The following is a 25,466-nucleotide window of genomic DNA, read 5'->3' as shown; positions in this document are numbered from 1 at the left end:
ATTGTTGAAATCCACCAAGATTCAAGGGTTATAAGGAAACCTAAAATATCATGCAAATAGTACCAAATAAGCTTCACTATAGCTTTACCATGAATCATCCTGGCAGGTACTTCTTTAATCAAGTGACCAAGCTAAACATCACCCATGAAACAGGTCTACATCATGTGCTATTGGAATGATGCAATGAGAAGGGCACAGTATCCTTTCTGCAGCATTTTGTTAAAAAGGACTAATACCAATCTAATTATGAGAAAACATCAGACAAACCCAAACTGAGGGACATTCAACAAAATAACTGGCTGGTATTCTTAAAAAGTGTTAAGGATATGAAAGACAGAAAAAAATGAAAAAAGAAAAAAAAGACTACGGGGCTGTCACAGATTAGAAGAGACTAAGTTAAAAGCTAAATGCAATGTGGGATCCTAGATTAGATCCTACACGAGAAAAAAAGGGATATTAGAGGATATTAGATTCTTTAATTTTATAATCTTGAATTCTTTTTTCATAATCTCGTGAAATTCAAAATAGGTCTGCAGGTAAGTTAACGGTATTGTATCAATGTTAATTTTCAGGTTTCAAAAACTACTATGAATATGTAAAATATTAACATTAGCAGAAGCTGTATAAAAGGTTTACAGAAACTCTTATTTTCTGCAACTTTTCTGTAAGACTAAATTTAAAAGAGAGGAAATAGCTTAATTCTGAATTTCCTTTTGAAATAATTTTTATCCCACAACAGCTACGGATATTCCACAACAGATACAGAGTTTTATATAATCAAATAGGTTGTCCTTTCTTGATTCTTTTAAATGGGGAGGGTAAAGTAAAAAACAAGCCAACAGAATGGATCTTCAATAATTTTGCCTCTCTCTTCTATGGTATCATCCTTCTCCACCACCTCTGCTCCTAGGGACATAGATTGAGTTTCACAAGGACCAGGGAATCTCAAGAAAAAGAATGATGTATTCACAGCAATTATCTTCCAGTAATTTATATCCTTCTGGGAAAGGTGATGAAGCACCAGGGAACAGGCTTTAAAAGCTGTCATTTTTCTGCTGAGATCATAAGGGCTTTGTAACTTTCTAATGGCACATATTGCAAGTCTAAATTTCCATCTATCTTCTTTTTACTCTCAAAACACTGAAGAAAAAGCAAACATCAGAAACAAAGGAGAGAGAGATTTTTCCTCCTTAAATTTCCCCATGAGTTTAGCAGTGTCTTGCCCTGTAAAAGCCCAGCGGCTATTTGATTCAGAATGCAATATATTTTTGCAATTCTCTTTCCTTTCTGGAGTTTCTCTTTCTTATTACTTATATTAAGACTAAATTGCTTGCTCTTGACAATTTTAGTACCAGAGTTATTGCAGAATATGTTATACAACTATTTCATTCTGAACAATACTCAAAGCAAGCTTTAGTGTTCCTACTCTTCAAATTATGTTTCTTAAAATAGCTTATGAAAAACATCGAATAATACATTTTCTTACCCTCAACTTAATTAGGTGAGTCCTTGGTCAATATCCATTCACACAGCTTCTACTGATGTTAAATATTGAACTACAGATTCAATTTTAGCTTGTCAGCTTTCTAACAAATAACATTTCTTAAAATTTTAACTATTATTTTTAAAATTACTTTCTTTTAACAACAAAATTGTTGTGATATATTGTGTTTTGTCATACCTGACTTTTTTGTTGTTTTTTAATCACTACTCTCACAAAAACCATGCTTGGGAATTTCTAGCTAATGCCAATTATTCTGTGTGTCTGAGCAAAAGAAAACCATTTTATATATTTGGATTCAAAGATGAGCGAAACTCAGGTGTGAACAAATAACCTCTTGCCTCACACAGTTTTAAATCTGCTCTTCCTAGGTTCTGCACCATAAGAAAATAGCATTCTAATCTTTTCAACAAATAGTGTTGGAATAATTTGTCAACTATGCAGAAGAAAAAAATAAGCTGCAATACGTACTCATACCTCATGCAAAAATTAACTCGTAGTTGACCGTGAACCTAAATATGAAATTTAAAATTATAAAATCATTAAAAGAAAACAAAAACATAGAAAATCTTTGTGACTTTGGGTTAGGTAACGAGCTCTTAAATATAACACCAAAAGTACAATTTTAAAAATATAAATAATGGATAAAGGGATCTTTATCATAATTAAACACCTTTATTTCTGTGAAAAATGCTGTTAATAGAAGGAAAAAAAGCTACATGCTGTGAAAAAACAAGTTTGCCAATCTCATGTCTGGCAAAGGATATGTATCCAGAATATTTATAAAGAACTTTAGAAACTTAATAGTAAAATAAAAACAATACTTTTAATGAGCAATTTAAATGTTTGTTACACTTCACTAAAAAAGATATACGAATTGCAAATAGGCAGAAAACGCTACTTGACATCATTAGCCATTAGCAAAATGCAAATTAAAACCACAATGAGAACAACTACACACATATTAGAAAAGGTGAAATTAATTTTTTAAACAAATCTGAATTTACTAATTACTGATAAGAATGCAAAGAAACTGTAACTCTCATATATAATTGACGGAAGTGCAAATAGTACAGCCATTCTAGAAAACAGTTTAGCACTTTTTTTCTAAATGTAAACAGGCACTTAATATGACCCAGTAATCTCACTCGTAGATATTTACTTACGAGAAACAAACATGTATGCTTACATAAAATCCCGTACACAAGTGTATACATCAGCATTATCCATAATCACAAAATACTGGAAAAACACCAGAAGTCCATCAATGGGTGAATAAGCCCTGTGGCACGCCCGTACAATGGAATGCAACTCAGCAATTAGGAGGAATAAACTGATACACACAATAACTTAAGTCAAGAAAGAGCCAGACTCAAAATGTTAAATATTGTGTGATTCCATTTATACAACATTCTAGAAAAGGCAAAACAATGAGGATGAAGAAGGCATCACTGGCTTTGCGGGAATAGGTGTAGGGATGGTTTCAAGACAAAAGGGCAACACAGGGAATATTCGTGGGTGAGAGCACTATTCTGTAACCTGCCTGTGATGGTGGTTACACATCTCTATGCATTTGGTACAGCTCTGTATGTAAGCTCTATCTGAATTTTAAAACAAATTAAAGCAGGAACATCAACAATAAAATGGCTTAAAACAACACCAATTTTATTAGGTCTCACATGTATGTGGATCAGGAATATAGGCAGGGATTTGCTGGGTAAGTTTTCTGCTCCTCTTGTCATTGATATAAAATCTCTGGTTTCAGCTGGAGGATCAGCTTGCCTTAAGCATTCAAAATGGTTTCATTCATATGCCTAGTGCTTGGTGAGGAAGCCTGGAAATCTGGACCCAGCTGGGACTGTTGACCAGAGTTCTTACATGTGGCTCCTTCAGTGTAGTTTCTCTGGAGTTTCTAACTTCTGACATAGCAGCCAGCTGTGTCTCAGAGCGCTTCAAGAGACAGGGTAATAGCTTTGAGGATTCTTACAACCCATAGGACATCTTTAATCTGACACAGTCGGCCTTCTAGTGACATTGTTTACATTCTTCCAATATGCAAAACATAAACACCCCTTCCTAAAGACCCCAGCTTTTTTGTCCCACTATAGCATTGTTTTGAAGTCTGGAATTGTGTCAACTAAATTAGATGCGAGTGCAAATGAGGTTCCCAAAAGGTGGATCTTATGATTCCTCTCGATCAAAAGACCTGTGAATTTAAGAACAGGTTTTCTATCCCACACAAAGTCAGCCTACAGAGGCGATACAGAATAGGAAAACTGCAATAGGGATAACGTGTTCCCATTCAATAGGGAAAGGGTGATGGGAAGTACATTGTAGTCACTGGTTCATAGCAATTCTGAAGCCTGGGAAAGCATATCCTTCCAGTTACATAATTAAGGCCCAGTCCTGCTCCCAGAAAATGTGGATCTTGACTTTACCATGTTGGCTCTTGTTTCTGCCTTCTGAGTTATCTTTCCTTTTCGGTAAAAATGAGCCATGTTTGCTACAAAGTAGCCTTTTCATACCACTTCTTGCTCATAGAAATGTGGGAACCTTGCAAGCTCTTTGCATTTTGAACTGTCCCTGCCCATTTCAAATGAAGCCAATGGTGCTTCTACTAGTCTAATTCTCTTAACATTTTTGTGGGCTTCCTATGATTCTCTACCTTGGGTTGGGAATCAAGATTCTTTGAGATAATGCTCTTATGATTCTTAGAAGCTTTTTAATCTAATTGAGAACATTTATGAGGCACATTTTTAATATTTCTGAAGTATAGGCAAGGGGTCGTAGTCACATCCTTGAGAAGATCTTTACCCGGAGCCCACAAAAAAGTGAAGTGGAATTTTTCAAGAATTCACCAGAAAATATTCTTAGCCAAATGCAACAGTTCATTAGTTGCATATTCTGTTTTCTACATTACTGAAATGAGTTGTCAAGCTTTCTGCCCCATAATATAGGGGTGGATTTTCTTTTCTCTCCTCTAATAAGAATTTCCTTCTCATTCCTTTAGCCATCACAACAATCTCTTCAAATCCTTGCAACCTACTTCTTGCTACCTGCTCCCAGAGTCAAGGGAACATGTTTTAAGTTTTCTTCTTAGAGCAGCACCCACTTCTAGTTTCCTAGTTCTATTCCAGTTGTCGCTGCATAGCAAACTATCCCAAAACTTTGTGGTTTATACAAAACAAACATTTCATTACATGCCATGATTTTGTAAGCCAGAGATCTGAGCAGGGCTTTACTGAGCCTTTTCTACATGGTTTGAACAGAAGTTGCTCAGTGGAATTCAGCTGGTATATAGGCATAGTCCCTGAGAGAAAATAATCTGCCACCATAAAAGAGACCTTGCCTATGAGATGGTGTCACTTGTAGTAAGCAGTATATTATGTGGCATGCTGAGTTATTTTGATAGCAAAAGGCCTGAATGAAAAGCAGTGAGATCTCAGCTGTTGTTCTTGTCCTACAATACACCATTGGTAAAGATGCTTAATTTAGTACATGTGTTCTCATCACTTCAAATAATTTTTTGTCATGAAAGTATTCGAGTATAAATAGCAAGCTAATTTTACAGAGAAAAGAAATATCAATCGATTCAGAACAGATCAAAACTATAATGTGCAACCTATCTTTTGCCTGTGATACCCTACATTCAAATACCTTTATATATGTATGCATAAACCCAAATACCTGTAAATGTAGAAATATTAAAATGAGTGGTGTTCTCTACCCAAGTAGAAAATATCTAATGATTGATTACATTTTTCTTTTAATTCTGATTTTAATAGGTTATATATGTCTTATTCAGTTAAGAGTGAATTGTGGACTTTAAAATTTTATTTGTTGCAGAAGAAGCAAACATTTCATCTGTTACTGTCAAGAGCTGTCCTAAATGAGGCAGCAATATTCAATGATAGTTTCTAACAGAAGTTAATTCCTCTCCAGCTTTACAGTACACTTAACCTCCACAGAGCTCCTTGGCCAATCTCCAAATCAATAAACAACTATGTAAGAATTATCTGAATTGCTCAGAAAGAAAACAAATGCAATTTATTTTTTTTCTTTGACATAATATTTCATTAACTAAAATTCTTCCAAAGTGGAACATTTTTCCTTTAATTTTTAACCTCTCACATTTCATAGTTAGTTGTATGCCATAAAAGCCCTCATGAATTAAAAAAAATTCCCAAAGAAAATAAGTGGTTTAAATTTCTGAAAATTTAAATATCAGTTAAAATGTAAAACTGTGATAACAAGCATGAGCATTGGCTGGGCACGGTAGCTCACGCCTGTAATCCCAGCACTTTGGGAGATCGAGGCGTGCGGATCTGATGAGGTCAGGAGTTCGAGACCAGTCTGGCCAACTTGGAGAAACCCCATCTCTACTAAAAATACAAAAATTCTCCAGACATGGTGGTGGGCACCTATAATCCTGGCTTCTTAGAGCTGAGGCACCAAAATTGCTTGAACCCAGGCGGCAGAGGTCACAGTGAGCTAAGATTGTGCCACTGCACTCCAGCCTGGGCGACAGAGAGAGACTCTGTCTCAACAACAACAACAACAAAAAAAACCACAAAAAAAAGCCTTAGCATTCAGAAAAATTTGAAAATAATTATTGGAATAATTATATTTATGTTCAGTTTTCTTACTGAGGACAAATATCAAATACAACAAAGTTTTTGCCAATAATGTCTATTCCTTTGTTCTTATTTACTAAACCATATCTTCTATCAAATGCCAAGCTACTACGTGTTAATAGTTTATTAAAACTGTGAAGGGAAGTGTGAACCTTTAAATAGATGAAATTTTTAAATATGTGTGTGTATAGCTAAAAATCTAGATATCTTTAAACTGGAAACACTTGAGGTAAACAAACTTGGTTCACATTATTTATTTTGGTAAAATTTGATCTTACGCAGGCCCAAAATAAATCTTTCTTTCTTTGTTAGTTCTATAACATTAGTCCCAAATTACATATGATATTTTTAAAAAAACACTGATTAGTGTGAAGGAAATAGATAAACCCTGACAGTGTCAGATGTCGCTATCATGAAAAGTACTTGTATGCAAGATGAAGCTGTTAGGCCTTTACAAGCATCAGTATGATCCTGAAACTTTATATACAGGGCAATTTTACTTATTATTTCTTCAATTGCAAATTATTTTTAAAGCATCTAGTTTTATGCCTGAAAGTTAGTATCATTTTATTAATAGTAGCTATTGTTTTCATATTTTATGATGATTGTGGATTCCCATGGGTTTTATGTATAATACATATATACAGGCATTGTGATGGCTTATACATGTACATATACATCATTGTGTATAGAACACTCACTTCCAAAAATATATCTCTGAAACTATTACATATTACATATCACCTTACATACATAATTCTCTCAAAAAGGCCCTTCATACTTCTATAAACAAATGACCTCTGTGTTCTTAAGTGTACCATAAAACCTTATAAAAACTTATGCTAAGTGGAAGAAGCCAGATGCAAAAGGTCACGTATAGTGTGATTCTATTTATTTAAAATATCCAGAGTAGGTAAATCTATGGGGACGGGAAGCAGATGAGTGGTTGCCAGAGACTAGAGGAGGAGGAAAGGAGATCACTAACTGGATACAGGATTTCCTTGTGGGGTGAAAAAAATGTTGTGAAACTAGGTGGTGGTGGTGATGGCTGCGTAATACTGTTAATGTATAAAATGTCTCTGATGATAAATGTTATGTATATTTGATCACGATTTTTTAAATTTTTAAATTTTAAAAATTTTAAATTTAAATTTATCATCTTTGATGATAAATGTTATGTATATTTGACCACGATTTTTTAAATTTTAAAAACACACATTAATAAAATAGAATACAGTTTATATCAGACATTTAAGGAAACACAGTAGTTGGAATGTCTTCAAAATCATTATGATTCTATGACACTCTTATCCACCTCAAAATTTTGAAGTATCTCTCAACTTTTCTCAAAAAATTTTCTTCCCATTACTGGGAAGAAATTCTTAGAAATCTGATTTGAAGATCATTTGTAGTGTTGATTGATAATAGAATGTTCCAAAGACCAAATGATACTTCATTCCCCCAGAGATTTTCACTGTTTTAGGAGCCACGTCATATGTTCCAGTAGTAGAACAATTGTTTAGTGAAGGTCCAAAAATAATAGTAAGCAGATGCCCACATATTAAATATACAAAATGAGGCCAGGCGTGGTGGAATCCCAACACTTTGGGAGGCTGACGTGGGCATATCACCTGAGGTCAGGAGTTCCAGACCAGCCTGGCGAACATGACGGAACCCCATCTCTGCTAAAAAATCCAAAAATTACATGGACGCAGTGGCAGGTGCCTGTAATCCCAGCTACTTGGGAGGCTGAGGCAGGAGAATCGCTTGAACCAGAGAGGTGGAGGTTGCCATGAGCAGAGTTGGCACCACTGCATTCCAGCCTGGGAGACAGAGCCATGCTCCATCTCAAAAAATAAATAAATAAATAAAATAAATAAATATACAAAATACAAACTAATGTCTTATGTGTAAATGATTATGTTTATTTTAACATGTAAATTGTGTAATTAACATCAAGCAGCAATAAAATCAATCCAGAGAGAATATTCTGTTGGAATGAGTGGATTTGTGATGCAAATTTCAGGTCATGAGCAAAAGTATTAGTAGACTTCCATGTCCATGTTGTCTAAACCAGGAGAGGTAGATGAGCCTCCTCTTCCTAGTGGGTTTGACACAAAATGGAGTAAATTGGAGTTTAGGAGCTGAGAAGTGGGCAGAAAAATGATGTAGAAACTTCTGCCATTTTTTTCTCCTACCCACAGGCTTGTTGACACAACTTGCTGTGAAGGACAGAGTGAAGTCCACCTGGTTATCTAGCCTTTTTTTTTTTAAGGCTGAAAATTAGTCATACAATTAGCAGACAAAGGAGAATTGAATAGAAATATTAAGTGAGCATCAAAGACAGAAGGGGCTGGTGGATGAATGGGGGCATGTGGAGCACAGCTGTGCAGCACCTTAGCGGGAGATTAATTTGTTACCTTGCAATCCAAGAGCAACAAAAATTACTATTTTTCATTGACAGCAAGCAGCTACTAGGAGTACTGGCCCTTTGTAGGTGTTTACACCTAAATCGAGGTGCCCACAAACTGAATGAGCTATATTAATTGAAATCAATTTATTTCAACTTCTGAAAGAGTGTTCCCATGAACTAAGTTTACCTCTCCAGAAATTATTGCATTTGAGTGTACAGAATGGGTAGTATTCTTAATGGAATACAGCTTTGTATTGTTTTTGCTAGTATTTTAATTTTCAATCTTATATTTACGCAGAGGTTACTAAATGAGATATGAAGAGTGTTATTTAATTGATCCAGCACATTTTATGTTCTAATCAATCCCTCTTAATTGCATGTTTCCAGAATTGGTACACAATTAGATTGCTTTTTAAAAAAATTTTGGAATTTTAAAATCTTCTTTTTTCTAGGAGAATAATTGTACATATGGATAATGGAGAAGTCAGAGGGAGATTTAAGATAACCTTTTAAGCCTCTAAATAGTTCTTATAAAATGACTTTCTTCCCTGTTGCTTTAGTAACTGAGAATTGAAAGGCACTTTCCCAATGGGCCATTACTGCAGAATCAGTGGCCCCAGACGACCACCCTCCCTGTGGCGGGGTTCTTAGAGCAGATGGTATAGGCAACATGGAGGATATCACAGAGATGATGTTAGAAGCAATTATTGCACCATTGGGTGTCGGTATTCTGTGCTTCCTGACGCATGGGAACCTATATTGTACAGCACTTCAGAACTGTAAAAGCTTATGCAGCTAAACCATTGAGACATTGGTAAGAAGTCTGAACTTCATTCTTGATTATTTGACAAAGGTGAATTATTTTCTGATCATTTTGAAATTTGCCAAGATCTCTGATTAGGATTTTTTAAAACAGAAAGAATTCTGGATTATTTTTTCCATCTGGCTATGAATCCAGTGGTATTTGCCTTAAGTTTTCTACCATCTCCAATTACTGGCCAAAAAAAAAAAAGTCTATTGTTTTAGAGATGTCTTCGAAAACTGGTAATAATATTGTATGCAAATCAGTTCAAAAAGATATAATAGTTTCCTATTGCTACTGTAACACATTGCCACAAATTGAGTGGTGTTTCTGTTCTTTTACGAGATGGTCAGTCTGATGTGGCCACAGAAGAAACAGGGAGACTCAGGAAAAAACACCGTTTATTATACTCACAGGTCCTAGAGACAAGAGGCACAGCATCCCATGCAGGGCCATGTGGGAAAGACATCATGGTGGTCAGGAAGCAGAAGGTAGGAGCATGAAAGTTTAAGCCACAGCCTTTATTGAGGTTTCTTCTGCAAAGGCAGGCAGGGCAAGGTGAACTATTTATTTAGGGTTGCCTCGTTTGAATAATTTTGCCAGGCTTTGGGCTATAGAGATGGTTTCTAGTTGCCTGGTACCTAGCCCTGAGATGACTAAGGCACAGGAACACTGTCTTCTGGGTGCACTGGCTGATAGAGGAGGGAAGGTTCTGAGGTTATGAGTTTGTTTACTCAAGACATGCTCCAGGCTGGGCCCTTTGCTATCTCTGAAATTTGACTGGCACTTGGGAGAGGTAGTCTCTTCACAGCCAGAAGGATTTTTTAAGATGTCAAAAAAACACAACATACAGAAAACTTTAAAAATATTTATTCTGCAAGTGGCTTAAACAACACAAATGTATTACCTTACACTTCTCAAGGTCAGAGGTCCAGTGTGTTTTGCCAGACGAAATTCAAGGTGTCTACAGGGCTGTGTTCCTTCTGGAGGCTCTAGGAGAAAATCCATTCCTTTGCTTTTACAGCTTCTGGAGGCTGCCCACATTCTTTGGCTCTTTCTTGGCCCTTTTCCTCCACCAGAGACCCAGTCAGTTTCACATCACCTCATTTTGGCACTGACTCTCTTCCTCCTCTTTCAGCTATAAGGATTCTTATGATAACAAGATTTCTTTTGGTATATAATTACATACATAATATATATGTGATGACGTATAATTTAATAACATAAACACTATTGAATCCTTTACCTAGACTTAGAGCTAAAACATTACCAATATTAAAGATACCTGTATAATTCACTATCTCATTCCCCAGCATTTCCGTAGGTAATCACTATCATAAAGTTGGTAATTATAATTCTATATTGATGAATATGTATATGTATGTATATACACACACATACACATACATACACATATACATACATACACATAAATATATATATATATAGAGAGAGAGAGAGAGAGAAATTGCTTGGTTTTGAATTTTACAAAAATGGTGCCATACATTATATCTCCAGCATTTGCTTTTTTTGTTTTTACTGTTTTACGTTTATAAGATTCATCCTCATCATTGGAAATGGTGGTAATTTATTTTCACTACTAGGTATTTGATTTTATTGACATGGCACAGTTTATTACTCATTTTTCTGCCAATGGATATTTGAATTGGTTCCAGGTTTTGGTTTGGTTTGGCTTGGTTTCTCATTAGAGCTAACAGTGTTGCTATAAATACTTTTGTATATGTCTTCTGTTGCACAAGCATAAAGATTTCTTTAAGTTTTGTATTTTGAACTAAAATGTTTGTATCCTGAGTGTGCATATATCAAATTTATGTTACAATGTTAATTTTTCCATTTTTAAAAAAAATTTTTGAGTCGGAGTCTCGCTCTGTCGCCAGGCTGGAGTGCAGAGGAGTCATCTCGGCTCACTGCAGGCTCCGCCTCCTGGGTTCAAGCGACTCTCCTGCTTCAGCCTCCCAAGTAGCTGGGACTACAGGCGCACGCCACCACGCCCAGCTAATTTTTGTGTTTTTAGTAGAGATGGGGTTTCACCATGTTGGCCAGGATGGTCTCTATCTCTTGACCTCGTGATCCGCCCACCTCGGCCTCCCGAAGTGCTGGGATTAAAGGCATGAGCCACTGCACCTGGCCAATTTTTTCCATCTTTTTATACTTTTCGCGGTGATGTATAAAGGATTATTTTGCCCTGTATTTTTGACAAATTCTGATATCATCAAAAGTCTTATTTTTAACAGCCCAGTAAATATAAAATGGTATCTCACTAATATCTTAATCTGCACTTCTTTGTTTACTAATGTGGTTGAACATTTTTTCAGATACTTCTTGGGTATTTGCAATGCCTGCCTAGTAAAATGTTGTGATTGTTTTGGCCATTTTTCTACTCAGTTGTTTCTCTTTTTCTCAATTATTGGTATGAAATATTTTAAAGTATGTTAATAATCAACTGTCAGTTGTATATGTGGCAAATACCTTCTTGCAGTATAATTTATGTTTTCATTAACCTTAAGTGACCTTTGGATGAACAGAATTTCTTAATTCTGACATCGTAGAATTTATTAACCTTTATTTTATGATCAATATTATTGTGCTTTTGAAATAATTTGTCCTACCTCAAGGCCACATACTCTGCTAAATTTTCTTTTAAAAAATTTTACCCATCATATTTGAACTTTTAATTCACTCCAAGTTGCCTTCTTGAGTAGCGTCATGTTGAGATGTAATTTAACCTTTTGCCATATACAAAATGTGTTGTACAAGGCCCTTTTTCTTCTTCACTCCAGGGAATTTTATTACAGGCAAGTTATTTCAAGTCTAGTTATTAGGACTTCTCTTAGGGTGGTACTATTTTGACTGTCAGTTTACTTGCCCCTTTCTTTACACGTTTTCACAAATGGCCAAAATTCAAAAATAATTTATATAATTGGTTGCTGGGTATAATGGGATACTGTGGCTATGAAGAATCAGCCTTAAAAAAACATTTTTGAAATGCCGAATTTGGTTATTTAATAGCTTTCCATCTCAATGTTCATTTGCAGACAAAGCAAAGCAAAACCAAAACTGTAAGGAGCAGTAAAATCTTAGTTTCTAAGGTTTTCAGGACATGGTTATTTTTGTTTTGCTTTGAACCCTGGCCCTGAACCAAAGCATAGAAAGATTTAATCAAGCTAATTAACATATTCATCATCTCACTAACTTAATATAGTTTAGGAGTGAGAATGTCAAAAATTTATTCTTTTAGCGATTTTGAAATATACATTATTATTAACTGTACTTACCATGCAGTACAATAGACCACAAAATCATATTTTCCATGCTGTCACGAATGACAGGATTATTGTCATCCAGGGGCCTCATGTGGTTCTTACTTCCCTAAACTAAATGTATTAAGAGATAGAGATATTTCAGAAAGAGCATTACAATGGGTATATGATAACATTTGGCCTTGGTGACAGGTGACTGTTGCTTTTTCCTTGTATTACTTAGAAGCTGAAAGATACTAAACATCTTTTCTAGCACACATTTGGAGCAAAAAGTGTTCCCGGAAGAAATGAAAATGTATCTGTAAAGTTTATCACTAGTACTAATAACATAAGGATAAAGAGATTCTACCAAATTTTATTACATATACTGCAACTTAAAGAGTACTTTTATTTTAGCCTAAGTGTGGTGAACAGCTACAGAGAGTTCTAAATCAAGAAATGTTACAGCAAAAGTGCTTCAAACAACTTGATTATGTATCTTATAAATCAGTACAAATGTACATTCTTTACTAGTCAGTTATCTTTCCTGGCAGGTATGATTGTAACTTGACCTTGTTCAGTCTTCTCCTGGCTATAAAGCAGAGAGAAACTGATTTGGTCAATCACTGATTCCTTTAGTGGTATTGAGGGCACACACTGGAGAATGGCGAAGGAAACAAGAACTGGCCACCAACCATGGAGCTGTGCTTCCTGGTGCCCTGGACTACAGGCTAAGAGAAGATGACCTGTTCTAGGCTGGTAGAAGCTTGTTCACATATCCCCATTTACAGGTTCTGTAGATCCTTGTGGCGAGTGAGATTTCCACAATATCGTGAGCTTTCTGGCAAAAAGCTGAAGTGAACTCCACTCCATTGTCACTTTGGAAGATACATGGGGCAGCTAGCAAGCAGAAACAATATTTTCTGGTGTGTAACCTTAGTTGCAGTTAGAATATAGTCTCAGGGCACAAATATTGATCAAGAGGATGTACAGATTTGTAACATTCAGTACAAACTCTGACTTTGACCTACCAATAACATAAGCAATCTACCTGTTCTGATATTATTAAAGCATCCGTTGTGATTGGTTGTTTACTATATTCTGATGTCTCATAATTTGGTATTCAAGAAATAGAAAAATAGATGAAAAATGGTTTTCAGTTCTTGTGAGTATCTTCAGCCTTGGCTATTTTGCATGCAAATGAAGTGGTCTTATAATGTTTGCTTTAATCATGCTTACAATGAGGTCTATATTTAATTTATTGGCTCATTTCAAAAATCTAGAAAAAAATATTTATAAAGACATATGTGGTACTTATTTTCATATACTGTGTATATACAAACACTACACATATACTCAGCTGTCAACATTTGTCATTCTACGCATTAGTCCAAAATTGTGAGCAATAATTTAGTTGAAAGCATTGACTCCTTTTAAAATTAACTATGAAAGATCTAATTGGGAAATCTCTTTAGCCAAATCTTCTTGAAGTATTATGGACAATAATCGTCCTTTATTATTCTTTCATTATTATAAAGTCAGCTTTTATTTTTCTCAAATTACTTATTTCATAGAACTTACATGCTATATTAAATGTGAGAAAATGGGCTTTCATTGTGAAAAAGTGTATATGGTCATTTTTGTAACACAGAGAGCTTTTAAGAAAAGTTCACTAAATATATTCTGGATGTTATTGGATATCTACTAAAATAAATTATTCTAAAAATAAATGCAAAGAAGAAAATATCTTTCTCTAAGTGTCTAACAGCATTCCAACATTTTATTCTGACAAAGCAAGAAAGTAAAATTTGAATGGAACAGCAAGTTTTAAACATGATAAATTGTGGTCTTTTCTTTGGAGGCATATAGGTCACTGAAGACATGGCCAAAACCTCAGAACTAGGATGACTGTTTTACGTGGTAATCAGTGAGGATCCTGGGGGATGGGAGTACCCGAGGATGCCATTGGTTCCTGTTATAATTCAGAAAAACCCAAAGAACAGTACATAAGATCCAAAACTCTTTTTTATAAGACTTTATTTTTTAGAGGAGTTTTAGGTTTACAGCAAAATTGAGAAGAAGGTACAGAGATTTCCATCCTCCCTTTGTCCCAACACTTGCATAGCCTCCTCCATTAACTATACACCCCGTCCCCAAGAGGGGTACATTTTCTACAGTTGATGAGCCTGCCTTGGCACCATACTGACACTATGGATTTTAAACTTTTTAAAGCAGGGTTTTTTTTTTCTTTCTTTCATTCTTTTATCATAGGATTACAGAGTGAATATCTTTCTTCGTCAGAAATGGAATGATCCCCGCCTCGCGTACAGTGAATATCCTGACGACTCTTTAGACCTCGACCCCTCCATGTTGGACTCCATTTGGAAACCTGATTTGTTCTTCGCCAATGAAAAGGGTGCCAACTTTCATGAAGTCACTACAGACAACAAATTGCTAAGAATTTTCAAAAATGGAAATGTTCTTTATTCAATAAGGTGAGTCGTGGACTTAAATTGCCGATTTCAGTGAAATAGAATATCGTGGTGTATTGTTGGTTTGTTTGTTTGGTGAGAGTTTTGACATTTTTGAACAAGTGCTATCATTGTTGCACTTCAGTTCCTCTAATAGACTGTTTCCCAACTATGTCTGATCAATAATAACAGACCCAAGTTCCAGATTCAGGAACTACATAAGTAATTCTTGGAAATCCACTTTTTAAACAAATGTCCCTGGTGATTCTTAATATCAGCCAGGTTGTCAGGAATCTTAAAGGCAAAGTGAAAGGCAGCTGAATCATACATTGTGATAATACTTTTATGTATATGTGTCTTCTTTAAATATTTATAGGTTAAGAAATGTTTAGGTTTCTCATCTGAGATACATTTTACATAGATTATTTTTCGGGTACATATGTTGGTTTTTTTAAATATCCTTGAGCTTCTCTGGTCATTCTTTTGCATTTTTGCCCTAGCTGTTCAAGTTTCATCCTTTCTAACATGCTGCAAAGTGACAATTTGTTGATAAACCTTGAACAAGGCAGGGAAGAAAAAAATCACTGTATTATGTGAAAATGGATGACAAAACCTTAATCACGATCCCAGGAAAAGATACTATTTACATTTATGTTCCACATTATTGACTTATCAGAAGAGTGTATAGCATTAAAAAATACCAATATTGAATAATAATTAATACCAAACAATAAACTCTAATAAAAAATTTTTGAGAGTTGAACTCTAGGATTCATTTAACTTTGGCAGTTCATTAAATATGAAACAAATGTAGAGTCAGTAAATAGCTACTTACAGGATATACTTGATGATCTTTGTCACATCTGGAAAAATCTTCTAAAATGAAGTGATTATTTAAAAATTTTCCATAATTGTTTTTCTAATTTAGTTTAATTGTGAAGAACAGGACATAAGAACAGAATTCATGTCATGTTTCTTAGAAGAGGGAGAATATGTTATACTTCTAGCAAGAGCCAAATATTTAAATACTTTTTTCACCAGTATCATGTTTTAAAAGGTATCAAGGTAGGCTTAATATTGAGGTCTTAGGCTTAAAATTAATTCATTCTGTTTTATCTCTCTCTTATCTTCTCTTTTGTAAACTTTCCTTCTCATCAGGAATGGGAGTATTTGATTTGGAGTTCATATGCCCAATATCAGGGATAAAATAGTAGGATTCTAAAATGTAATCTGAATAGCTTAGTGACTTTGAAAATTTTTTTTCTGCAAAGTGGTTTTATAAATAATGCTTTATCCCATGTCTGCTCTTCATCTCTGCATACCAATACATTATGTCTGCTTTTCACATTTACCTAGTTCATGTGAACAGATTTCTTTTCCATACATTTATTGATTTCTAGAAGTGACAAGGTGACATCACTCTATTGTGAATTGACCCTTTCATCAGAATTCTGAGAAACAACTAATATGTACTAATATAATCTTGAGTGATTAACTGCTACATATGGCACAAAGGAAGATTTCAGGTTCCACCACTAATAAGCCCTATATTCCCATATGGATGAGTAAATTAGTGGTGAATTCCAGGTCTATGCAAGATAATTTTGCACCTTTTAAAAAAATTACCAAAAATCCACCCCTCCCCCAACCCCGCCCCACCACTAAATATCAAAAGATAGCAAGAATCTCACTTCTGGGAAGATGGAACAGACATACTTTTTTCTATTCTACCTGCTAAGTACAACTAAAAAACCTGGACACAGTACGTATAACAAACTTAAGGAGATGCCCAGTGGTGGATATAAGCACAGGCTGGCTATGTACCTTGGAACCTGAGGAACAACGTGGAGGTGAATTCCCAGAATTTTCCTTTTGCTTCGTACATCCTAGACTTGAAGATGAAGAAACTGGCAACATGGCAACATCAGCAGGTACAGACAAAAATCAAAGTCCCAACAAAAGCCTAATTTCTCTAGCAAATCTAACATTCCCTAGAGGTTAGGAAAGGGGAAGCCTAGCAAGACAGAAAAGCTTTAGACAACTTTCTACTCCAGCCCAACACCACAGGAAGAAATGCAATCCCACTTAAGACAGCAAAGCCCAAATGGGGAGCCCAGACTTCCAGTCTTACCAGGTGGTATTGAGGTACCATCACACCTAACTCAAGATAGTGTCAGGAAAGGACAAATAATGAACTGGATTTTCATGCCCACCATCCTATAGTGAGCTTCATACCTCACAGTGCCAGGAAGACCACATAGAAAGCCAGGAATTCCTCCCTTTCCCTGCAGAAACAAGGCATACCTTCCCTCTCTGCTGAGGTGGTTTTAGAGAAGACTTAGTGGACAGTCAATATTTTCAACATCACCTAGCAGTTCTGAGGCCACTCTCACCATAGTGTCAGTGGACATCATGCTTACACCTGGGACATCCAGCAATAAGGCGGAGCCTCTCCCCTCACAGGCCTGTATAGAGAGTGGTTAGGAAACAGACACAAGATAACACCTTCCCTTGCCTAAGCAGAGCAATGTCAGAGAAAACCAAAAAAGTTTAAATAAGAGCCAGAGTCTAATAAAATAGTATTTATATGTCTAGGCTTCAACCAAGAAACATTCATCATACAAAGAACCAGAAATCATACAAAGAACCATAAATGTTCAATAATTCTGGAAAAAGACAATCAACTGATGGCAACATCCAAATGACAAAGATGAGGCCGGGAGTGGTGGCTCACACCCTGTAATCTCAGCACTTTGGGAGGCTGAGGCAGGCAAATTGCTTGAGCCCAGGAGTTTGAGACCAGCCCAGGCAATGTGATAAAACCCTGTCTCTACAAAAAAACACAAAAATTAGCTGGGCAAGGTGGCGTTCACCTGTGTTCCCAGTGACTAGGAAGACTAAGGTGGGAGGATCTCTTGAGCCTAAGAGGCAGCGGTTGCAGTGAGCCCAGATCACACCACTGCACTCCAGCCTGGGTAAAAAAGCAAGTCCCTGTCTCAAAAGAAAAGACAAAAATGTTAGATATCTGGCAAAGACTTTAAAATAGCCATGATAAATTTGCTTCAGTGAGCAATTACAAATATGCTTGAAACAAATGAGAATAATAGCCTCAGCAAAGAAATAGAAGCTACAAAGTGAAACCAAATCAAAATTTTAGACCTAAAAATACAATAATCAAAATGAAAGCTCAGTGTATGGGTGGACCAAAAAAAATGGAGAAGATGGAAAAGAGAATCAGTGAACCATAAAACAGAATAACAAAAATTACTCAATCTGAGCAACAGAGATGAATAGATTGGCCGTGGGGCCTGGGAAACAGCCTCAGGGATCTGTGAGATTACAACAAATGATCTAACATTCATGTCATCAGAGTGTCAGATAGAGGGGGGAAAGGGTATGAAGCTAAAAAGAAACTAGAGAAAACAATGGCTGAAATGTTAATAAATTTTGCAAATGGCGTGAGCCTGCAGATTCAAGAAGTTGAGTTCCCAAACAAGATAAATCCAAAGATGTCCATATGAAGACACATAATGCATAAACTTCTGAAAACTGAATACAAATCCTGAAAGCATCCAGAAAATAATGATATCTTATGCAGGAAAAACAATTAGAATGAGAGTAGATTTTTCTAGACGTCATTGAAGCCAGAAAGAAGCTACAAATATTTTTTTAGGTGCTGAAAGGAAGGAACTCTCATCTGAGAATCTTGTACCCAGGGAATATATCCTTCGGGAATAAAGGGGAAATCAAAACATTCTTGGATAAAGGAAAATAGAGAATTAATCACAAGTAAATCTGCCTGGAAAGTATGGTCAAAGAAGCTTTCTAAAAAAAAGAAAATGATAAAAGAAGAAGCATACGAATATCAAGAAGGAAAAAAGGACACAGGAAGCAAAAATATGAGTGAATACAGTAGACTTTCCTTCTCATTTTGAGTTTCCTAAATTATATTTGACAGTTCAAGCAAAAATTATAAGACAGATGTAAGGGGAAAATGAAAGAAACAAATGAGATAACTTTTTTTATAAATGCATTGACAGAAGTTAATGAGACCGGTAAGATCTCGAGCTGTCTAATATCCCTTCTGTGGTCACATGACTTGATGTTAACTGGGAAGAGGATTTGTCAAGATATATAAAAATATGAAACTCATTTATCCTTCAATTCAGCATTTCTATTTCTAGGAATCTAAATTACATACGTATGTGTACATAAGATATCTTTTACAAAGAGACCCACCGAAACACTGAAATAGCAACAAAAAAGGGCCTATATATGTTCACTAATAAGAACATGACTGAACACAGTAATAACCCCATATTATGAAATAACTTGCATGAGATAGACCTGAGTGTAAGCCTACATGATATCTTTCAGTTCAAGAAAAATGTTTTGTATATTTTTATTTAAGGCATATATATATATATACACATATATATATACACACACACACACAAATATATATATGCATAGCTATGTATGTAAAAATATACATATATATGTCTACAGAAGAAGTTTAGATGAACCCCAAACAATTTAGAAATGAATAGGAATAGTGGAATTTGGGCAGGAATAAAGGGGAACTGTACATTTTGCTATATGTAATTTTATATTGTTTGAATTTTTCATAACAAGTTATGTATCACTTATGAATTAAACACATATATTTTAAGTTATAAAGTCTCTTAACATGAGGTCATGATTCTTCACTCCTCTGTGCTGTGGGTTCAAGAATATTATCAGGGGACCCATGACAGGGTATGAATAAAATAACTTTCATTCTTTCCTGCTAAGTTAAAAATTATTTTTGTAAAAGGTGTCATTTTATTTTTAATTATATTTTGAAGTACTGTTTCACTTCAGACAGATTTGGGGTTGCATAGGTTGCAAAAATATATCACCAGGTAGCATGGAATAGTCATTTTGCAAAGATAGAATATCTAGATTATTTATTGTAGTTGTGTGTGTTTGTATGTAACATATCTTACATGATTATCAACATGTATTTATTTTAAGTCTTATTGGAGTTGGAGAAAGTCAATACAAAGAACACACTACTGAGCTTTTAGTATTTCCCTGATCATTGAACAAAATAGAATATAAAACCTAGACTACTTTTTGTTTGAGAGGCTTCTTACTAACAATATGTCATCAAAGACAAAAGCGCTTAATTCCATCCATCCTAAAAATTTGTCAAATAGGATAGATCTTGTTATTAAGAAGATTTCAAGATGACAGTTGTACTAAAACCCTTAACTGTGCCCATTCAAATGCATTATATTAAAGAATACTAAATTTATTATATTGAACACTTAAATAATTTAAATACAATTAATGAGATCTTGCTACTATGTCCCCTGGAAATGCTCAAGTATTTTCTGTCATAAAGTATTGGAATAAAACTGGAATTTTGTCTCTTATAAATGACATCATCCATTATGAATTGCTCACATTTCTTCTAATATTTTGAAGAAAGGTATGAAATAATTTAGAAATGCATCTTTTGTCTTTCAGTATGAATTCAAATGAAACAGATGGTCTCTCGGCTCCTAGATTTTGTTTGCTATATCCTGGCTTGCACAATCCAAAACTTAATTTTTTCTGAGTTGTTTTTGAAAATCTCACAGGACTTTGAAATCTTCAAATGCTTCATATCTTCAGTTTCTTTGTTAACAAAAATTGTGCTAGAAAAAGAAAAAATCTTGTTGAATTTACAAATGGAGCATCTGTTATGTTTCATGAGAGATCTGGCTTTCCTGCTTTTTTAAAGAAAGAAGAGGAAGGTCCTTGCAAAGACGACTAATTGAACTTACATATTTATCTGTATTTCTTCTGAAACCCCATTTAAAAAAAGGAAATAAACGGAATAAAGAATAAAAATGTCGTTAACACACAGGAGGATGAAAGTAATGGGGAAAAAACAGCAACAGATGAGTGATAACATATTTAGGAAACTTAAAAATGAATGCACTTCTGAAAACTGACTTAGACAGAGATAGTGGAAACCTACGTCAACATAGGGGAATTCAAAAGGAAGAGAATAATTAATATTTTCAAATTTTTAGAAATGTAAAGCACCTGGGACTTCAGAAAGTAGAGGCCAGAAGAGATCTAAAAGGAGTATAATTTATTTAAGCTTTGCAGGAAAAGTGGACCCTCTATTCCTGATTTCCTTCCCATGCACTCAGGCTAGGGACTGCCCTTTTTACCTTTTGAACTAAGCAGGAAGCAAGAGGACAGAAAATGCTGGAGAGGCTCTTTCAAAAGCTTTAGGCATAGGGGTTTCAGGCACAACTGCTACCTGTCATGAGGCATCATACCAACAAAATAAGAATGACAGGACCCCTTGCTGGCCCTAAAATGCTGAAAGGCAGACTTAAATTTCTTCCACTGAGCAGTAGACAAGAATACAGATGATACATATAGATATAGATATAGATAGATATAGATATAGATATAGATAGATATACAGATAGATTATACCTATAGATACAGGTATAGGCAATATGGCTGTCCAGAGTTTCTCCAAATGCCAGAATCTGTAGATCTTTTCTCTTAGGCAAGTTAGTTTCCCTATTTGTTATATATATACACATATATACACATACACACATACACACACGTATGTATATACACACACATATATACACACATATGTATACACACATATATACACACACATATATATACACACACATATATTTTTTCATATACATCTATATGTATATATACACACACACACATATATATACACATATATTTTTTTCCTCTTAGTTATATGGCATTTATATCTGTCTTAGATACATAGATATATATGTATCTGGAAAACTAATTTGCCTAAGAGAAAAGATCTACACATTCTGGCATTTGGAGAACCTCTGAGCAGCCATATTACTATCCTACAGTCAAGACCATTACTCAAGGAGCCAAATGTAGTTTAACTACATTTCTCTGATTTCTTTTGGAAGAATTATTTATGTAGGTTTTTATAAAAATTATTTATGCATGTTTTACTTTAAATTTCACTATAATATAACTATAATTTCACTATAAATAACTGATATGTGCATGCAATATATCATTTCTTGTATTATAAGAAATACATAATTTAAAATGTCATATTAATTACAGAACCCATTTTCATGAAAAATACTTCAATGCTTTTGAGGGGCAGTATACTTAAAGGTTAAAAGCACGAAATCTAGAACTAGAACCCCAGGGCTGCAAATTCAGCTGTAGCAATTTTTGCTGTGTAATGTCAGGTGAGTTACTTAACCTCTAAGTTTCCTCATCTCTAAAACAGGGTGATATCATTTGTAAATTCTTGTAAATTTGTAGTACGGAGTAAATGAGTTAACATACACAAAGTGTTTAAAATTCTGCCTACTGCACAGTAAACATTGTCTAATAGATGTGTTAGCTAATATGATATTACAGATAATATAGATTAAAACTGATTAAATTGCTAATTGAAGCCATTGTTTTTAAGACACCAAATAGAGAAATATTAGGATCTAATAAAAATACTCATTTATATACAAAGTCTATAATAGAGTCAGCAAACATTTTTTAATTCAACTAGTGGTTGAGATAGACACATGAAACAATGCTTGTACAAAAGTGGTCAATAATTGAATTTTAATGAGGTCAATTGTTTGTCACAAATTATTATCAGCTTTTTAAACATTACTGTTTCACTAAGTACTAATGTTAAAAGTCTTTCCCAAGACTTCTTAAAGGAAAAGAAGAAACGCCATATCCTGTTTATGTATCTTGTCTCAGAAAGAGAACTTAGTGTCTCTCTTACACAAGTAAACATTTATTTCCAAAACAGTAGAATGTGATTAATTGCCTCTTGATTTAGTTTTCTTTTGATGTGGTCAAGACATGTCTTTAATTTATATGTAGTGTTTTGACAAAGAAATTCAGTATCAAACCCACCAAGTTGACACATATTTTTCAGTATGCTGTGAAAGGAGCAATTTTATTGTACCTTAAACAAAAAGAAAGAAAAGTCGATGAATAGATTTTTTCAGGATATGATTTATGACAGAAGTCCTACAAACTGTGTTTTTCTTTGCCAAATAATTCCTTTCAAGTGCTATTTTTTTAGAATTATGTAATGTCTCTTTATTTATGCCAGAAAAATAGCCAGGATATGAATTTGACATCACATGCATGGTGAGAGCATGGAAAAGATTCTGAGAATGCTATTTACTTCCAAACAAAAGGTCACAGAATTAATTCTGCAAGTCAACATTTGAATCTGGCTGTCTGAGAGCCTTGGATATTTGGAAAATTAATGTGTGTACATTCAAAATGTATGTGTGCATACACTTCTCATAAGCCCTTTCACAAGGCAAAAAACATTGTGTCTACCTAATTTTAAAATTGCCTTTTTAAGAGAGAACTTTGTAAAATTACACAATCATACTTAACCTAGCTGAGCCAGGAGAAAAATTCCTTTTGAATGTTGAACTCCATGAATTATTCTAGTGTGTTATGGACTCTGACTCGAATGAATTACCAGATTATCCTCCTAAGACTCTTAAAAATTCAGCAGCTTCACTGTCTCTCCATTTATGTGTCCCAAATTATGTTAATTGGACCTAACTCACCAAGCATACTCTCTGTAGACTATACATCATTCTAACTTTATGTCTATGGTCTACATAAAAATGTCAGCTTGACGAATGTGGTTATATTTAGTAGAGCTGCAGACTATTTTTTGTTAAAGCTTAAATAGTTCTTTTTTATTCCTTTCTTCTTTCGTTTTCCTTCCTTCCTTCCTTTCCTTCTTTCTTTCCTCCCTCCTTTCTTTGTTTCTTTGTTTCTTTCTTTCCTTCTTTCTTTTTCTTTCTTTCTCTCTCTCTCTCTCTCTCCCTCCCTTCCTTCCTTCCTGCATGCCTTCCTTTCTTTTTTTTTTTTTTAAGAGACAAGATCTTGCTCTGTCACCCAGGCTATAGTTCAGCAGTGTGATCCTAGCTCACTGCAGTCTCGACCTCCTGGGCTCAAGCCATACTCTCACCTCAGCTTCCTGAGTAGCCAGGTGCACAAGCCATACCTGGCTAATTAAAAAAAAATATATATATATATATATTTGTAGAGATAGAGTATTTTTATGTTGCCCAGGATGATCACAAACTACTGGGCTCAAGCCATACTCTCACCTCAGCTTCCTGAGTAGCCAGGATTACAGGTGCACAAGCCATACCTGGCTAATTTTAAAAATATATATATATATATTTGTAGAGATAGAGTATTTTTATGTTGCCCAGGATGATCACAAACTACTGGGCTCAAGCGAACCTCTCTTCTTAGCCTCCCAAAGCGCTGGAATTACAGGCGTAAGACACCACGCCTGGCTAAATAGTTCTTAATATGTAATTTAATTTAGTCATCTTTGTGCCCACACTATAGAATTTGGCAGATGAGTAAATGAAGGAGTCTAGGAGTGGCTGAATATACTAATAATCACTAACAACCACTGTTTGTTGAGTGTTTGCTATGGCTTAAGCACTTGTCTAAGCACTTATGTGTGTTAACTCATGTAGTGCTCATAGCAACTCTCTGGAGTAGGTACTATTGTTATCTTCATTTTAAAGATGAGAAAACTGCAATATAGGGGATTTGAAGTAATCTGCCTAGGGTCACAAAGTTTAAGTAAACTAATCCACCTAGGGTGCTCATGAAGACACTAAATTTCAATGGGAATATTCTCAGTACAAGAGGCTTGCTAAAGAGTTCTCAGAAAAGAACTTCATTTGAATAAACTTGAGTGGATCTCACCATCTCTTCCTCAGGTCTAGGAACTACAAAAACTACCCTGAAGAGATCTGGGTAGAATGCTTTTCCAGCAAAAAATATTCAAAGGTGATGAATTTTCTGGAATGTCAACATACTAATTCTCTCTGGAAGTTGGAGGAGAGCCTTTCCAATGAGCAGAATACTGGTATACAGCATCTAGGTTATCCTTTGTGTGAAGCCAAATCAGAAGTTTGTTTGATGAGCATAGAATCAGATCATGAATATTCTAGAGGGCTATTTCCTGACCCTGATGATTCCCTTATCCCACACCGGGGAACATGAGGCCGAACTTTTCAAGTCCTCCAGATTCACTTTACTAAATACACTGCTGAATGTTCACTGACAACGTCAGGGTCGTTAGAATGATGACTGAACGTTACATATGATTGCTCCTCTCCACCCTGCTTTTCCACGTTTAGAACTCTAATGCCTCTGGAATATAGTATGTGATTTGCAAGGAAAGATACCTTTTGACGTTTGGCATTAATTTTATAGGATCCACTCTCGAATTTCTCTTTTGAGGATGTTGTCTTGGAATACAGACATTTTCTAGACATCCACAGCCCTTTCTAATTGAA

The 25,466-nt window shown here is 35.0% G+C and overlaps 1 protein-coding gene across 4 annotated transcripts in view; it reads left to right on the top strand.

Moving 5' to 3' along the window:
• The window catches only part of GLRA3 (glycine receptor alpha 3), a 182,694-nt gene that overhangs the window by 79,730 nt on the left and 77,498 nt on the right, over positions 1-25,466 (top strand). For all 4 annotated transcript variants that reach the window (XM_003823430.5, XM_055112014.2, XM_003823429.5 and 1 more), the window contains one exon: positions 14,882-15,105. In XM_003823430.5, the coding sequence (XP_003823478.1) occupies positions 14,882-15,105 (224 nt within the window). The remainder of the gene's footprint in view (positions 1-14,881; positions 15,106-25,466) is intronic.

The sequence above is a fragment of the Pan paniscus genome, chromosome 3 (assembly GCF_029289425.2).
Source record: "Pan paniscus chromosome 3, NHGRI_mPanPan1-v2.0_pri, whole genome shotgun sequence".
Lineage (NCBI taxonomy): Eukaryota > Metazoa > Chordata > Mammalia > Primates > Hominidae > Pan > Pan paniscus.
The sequence above is the reverse complement of the archived record's forward strand: the minus strand, read 5'-3'. Positions and strand labels throughout refer to the sequence as shown.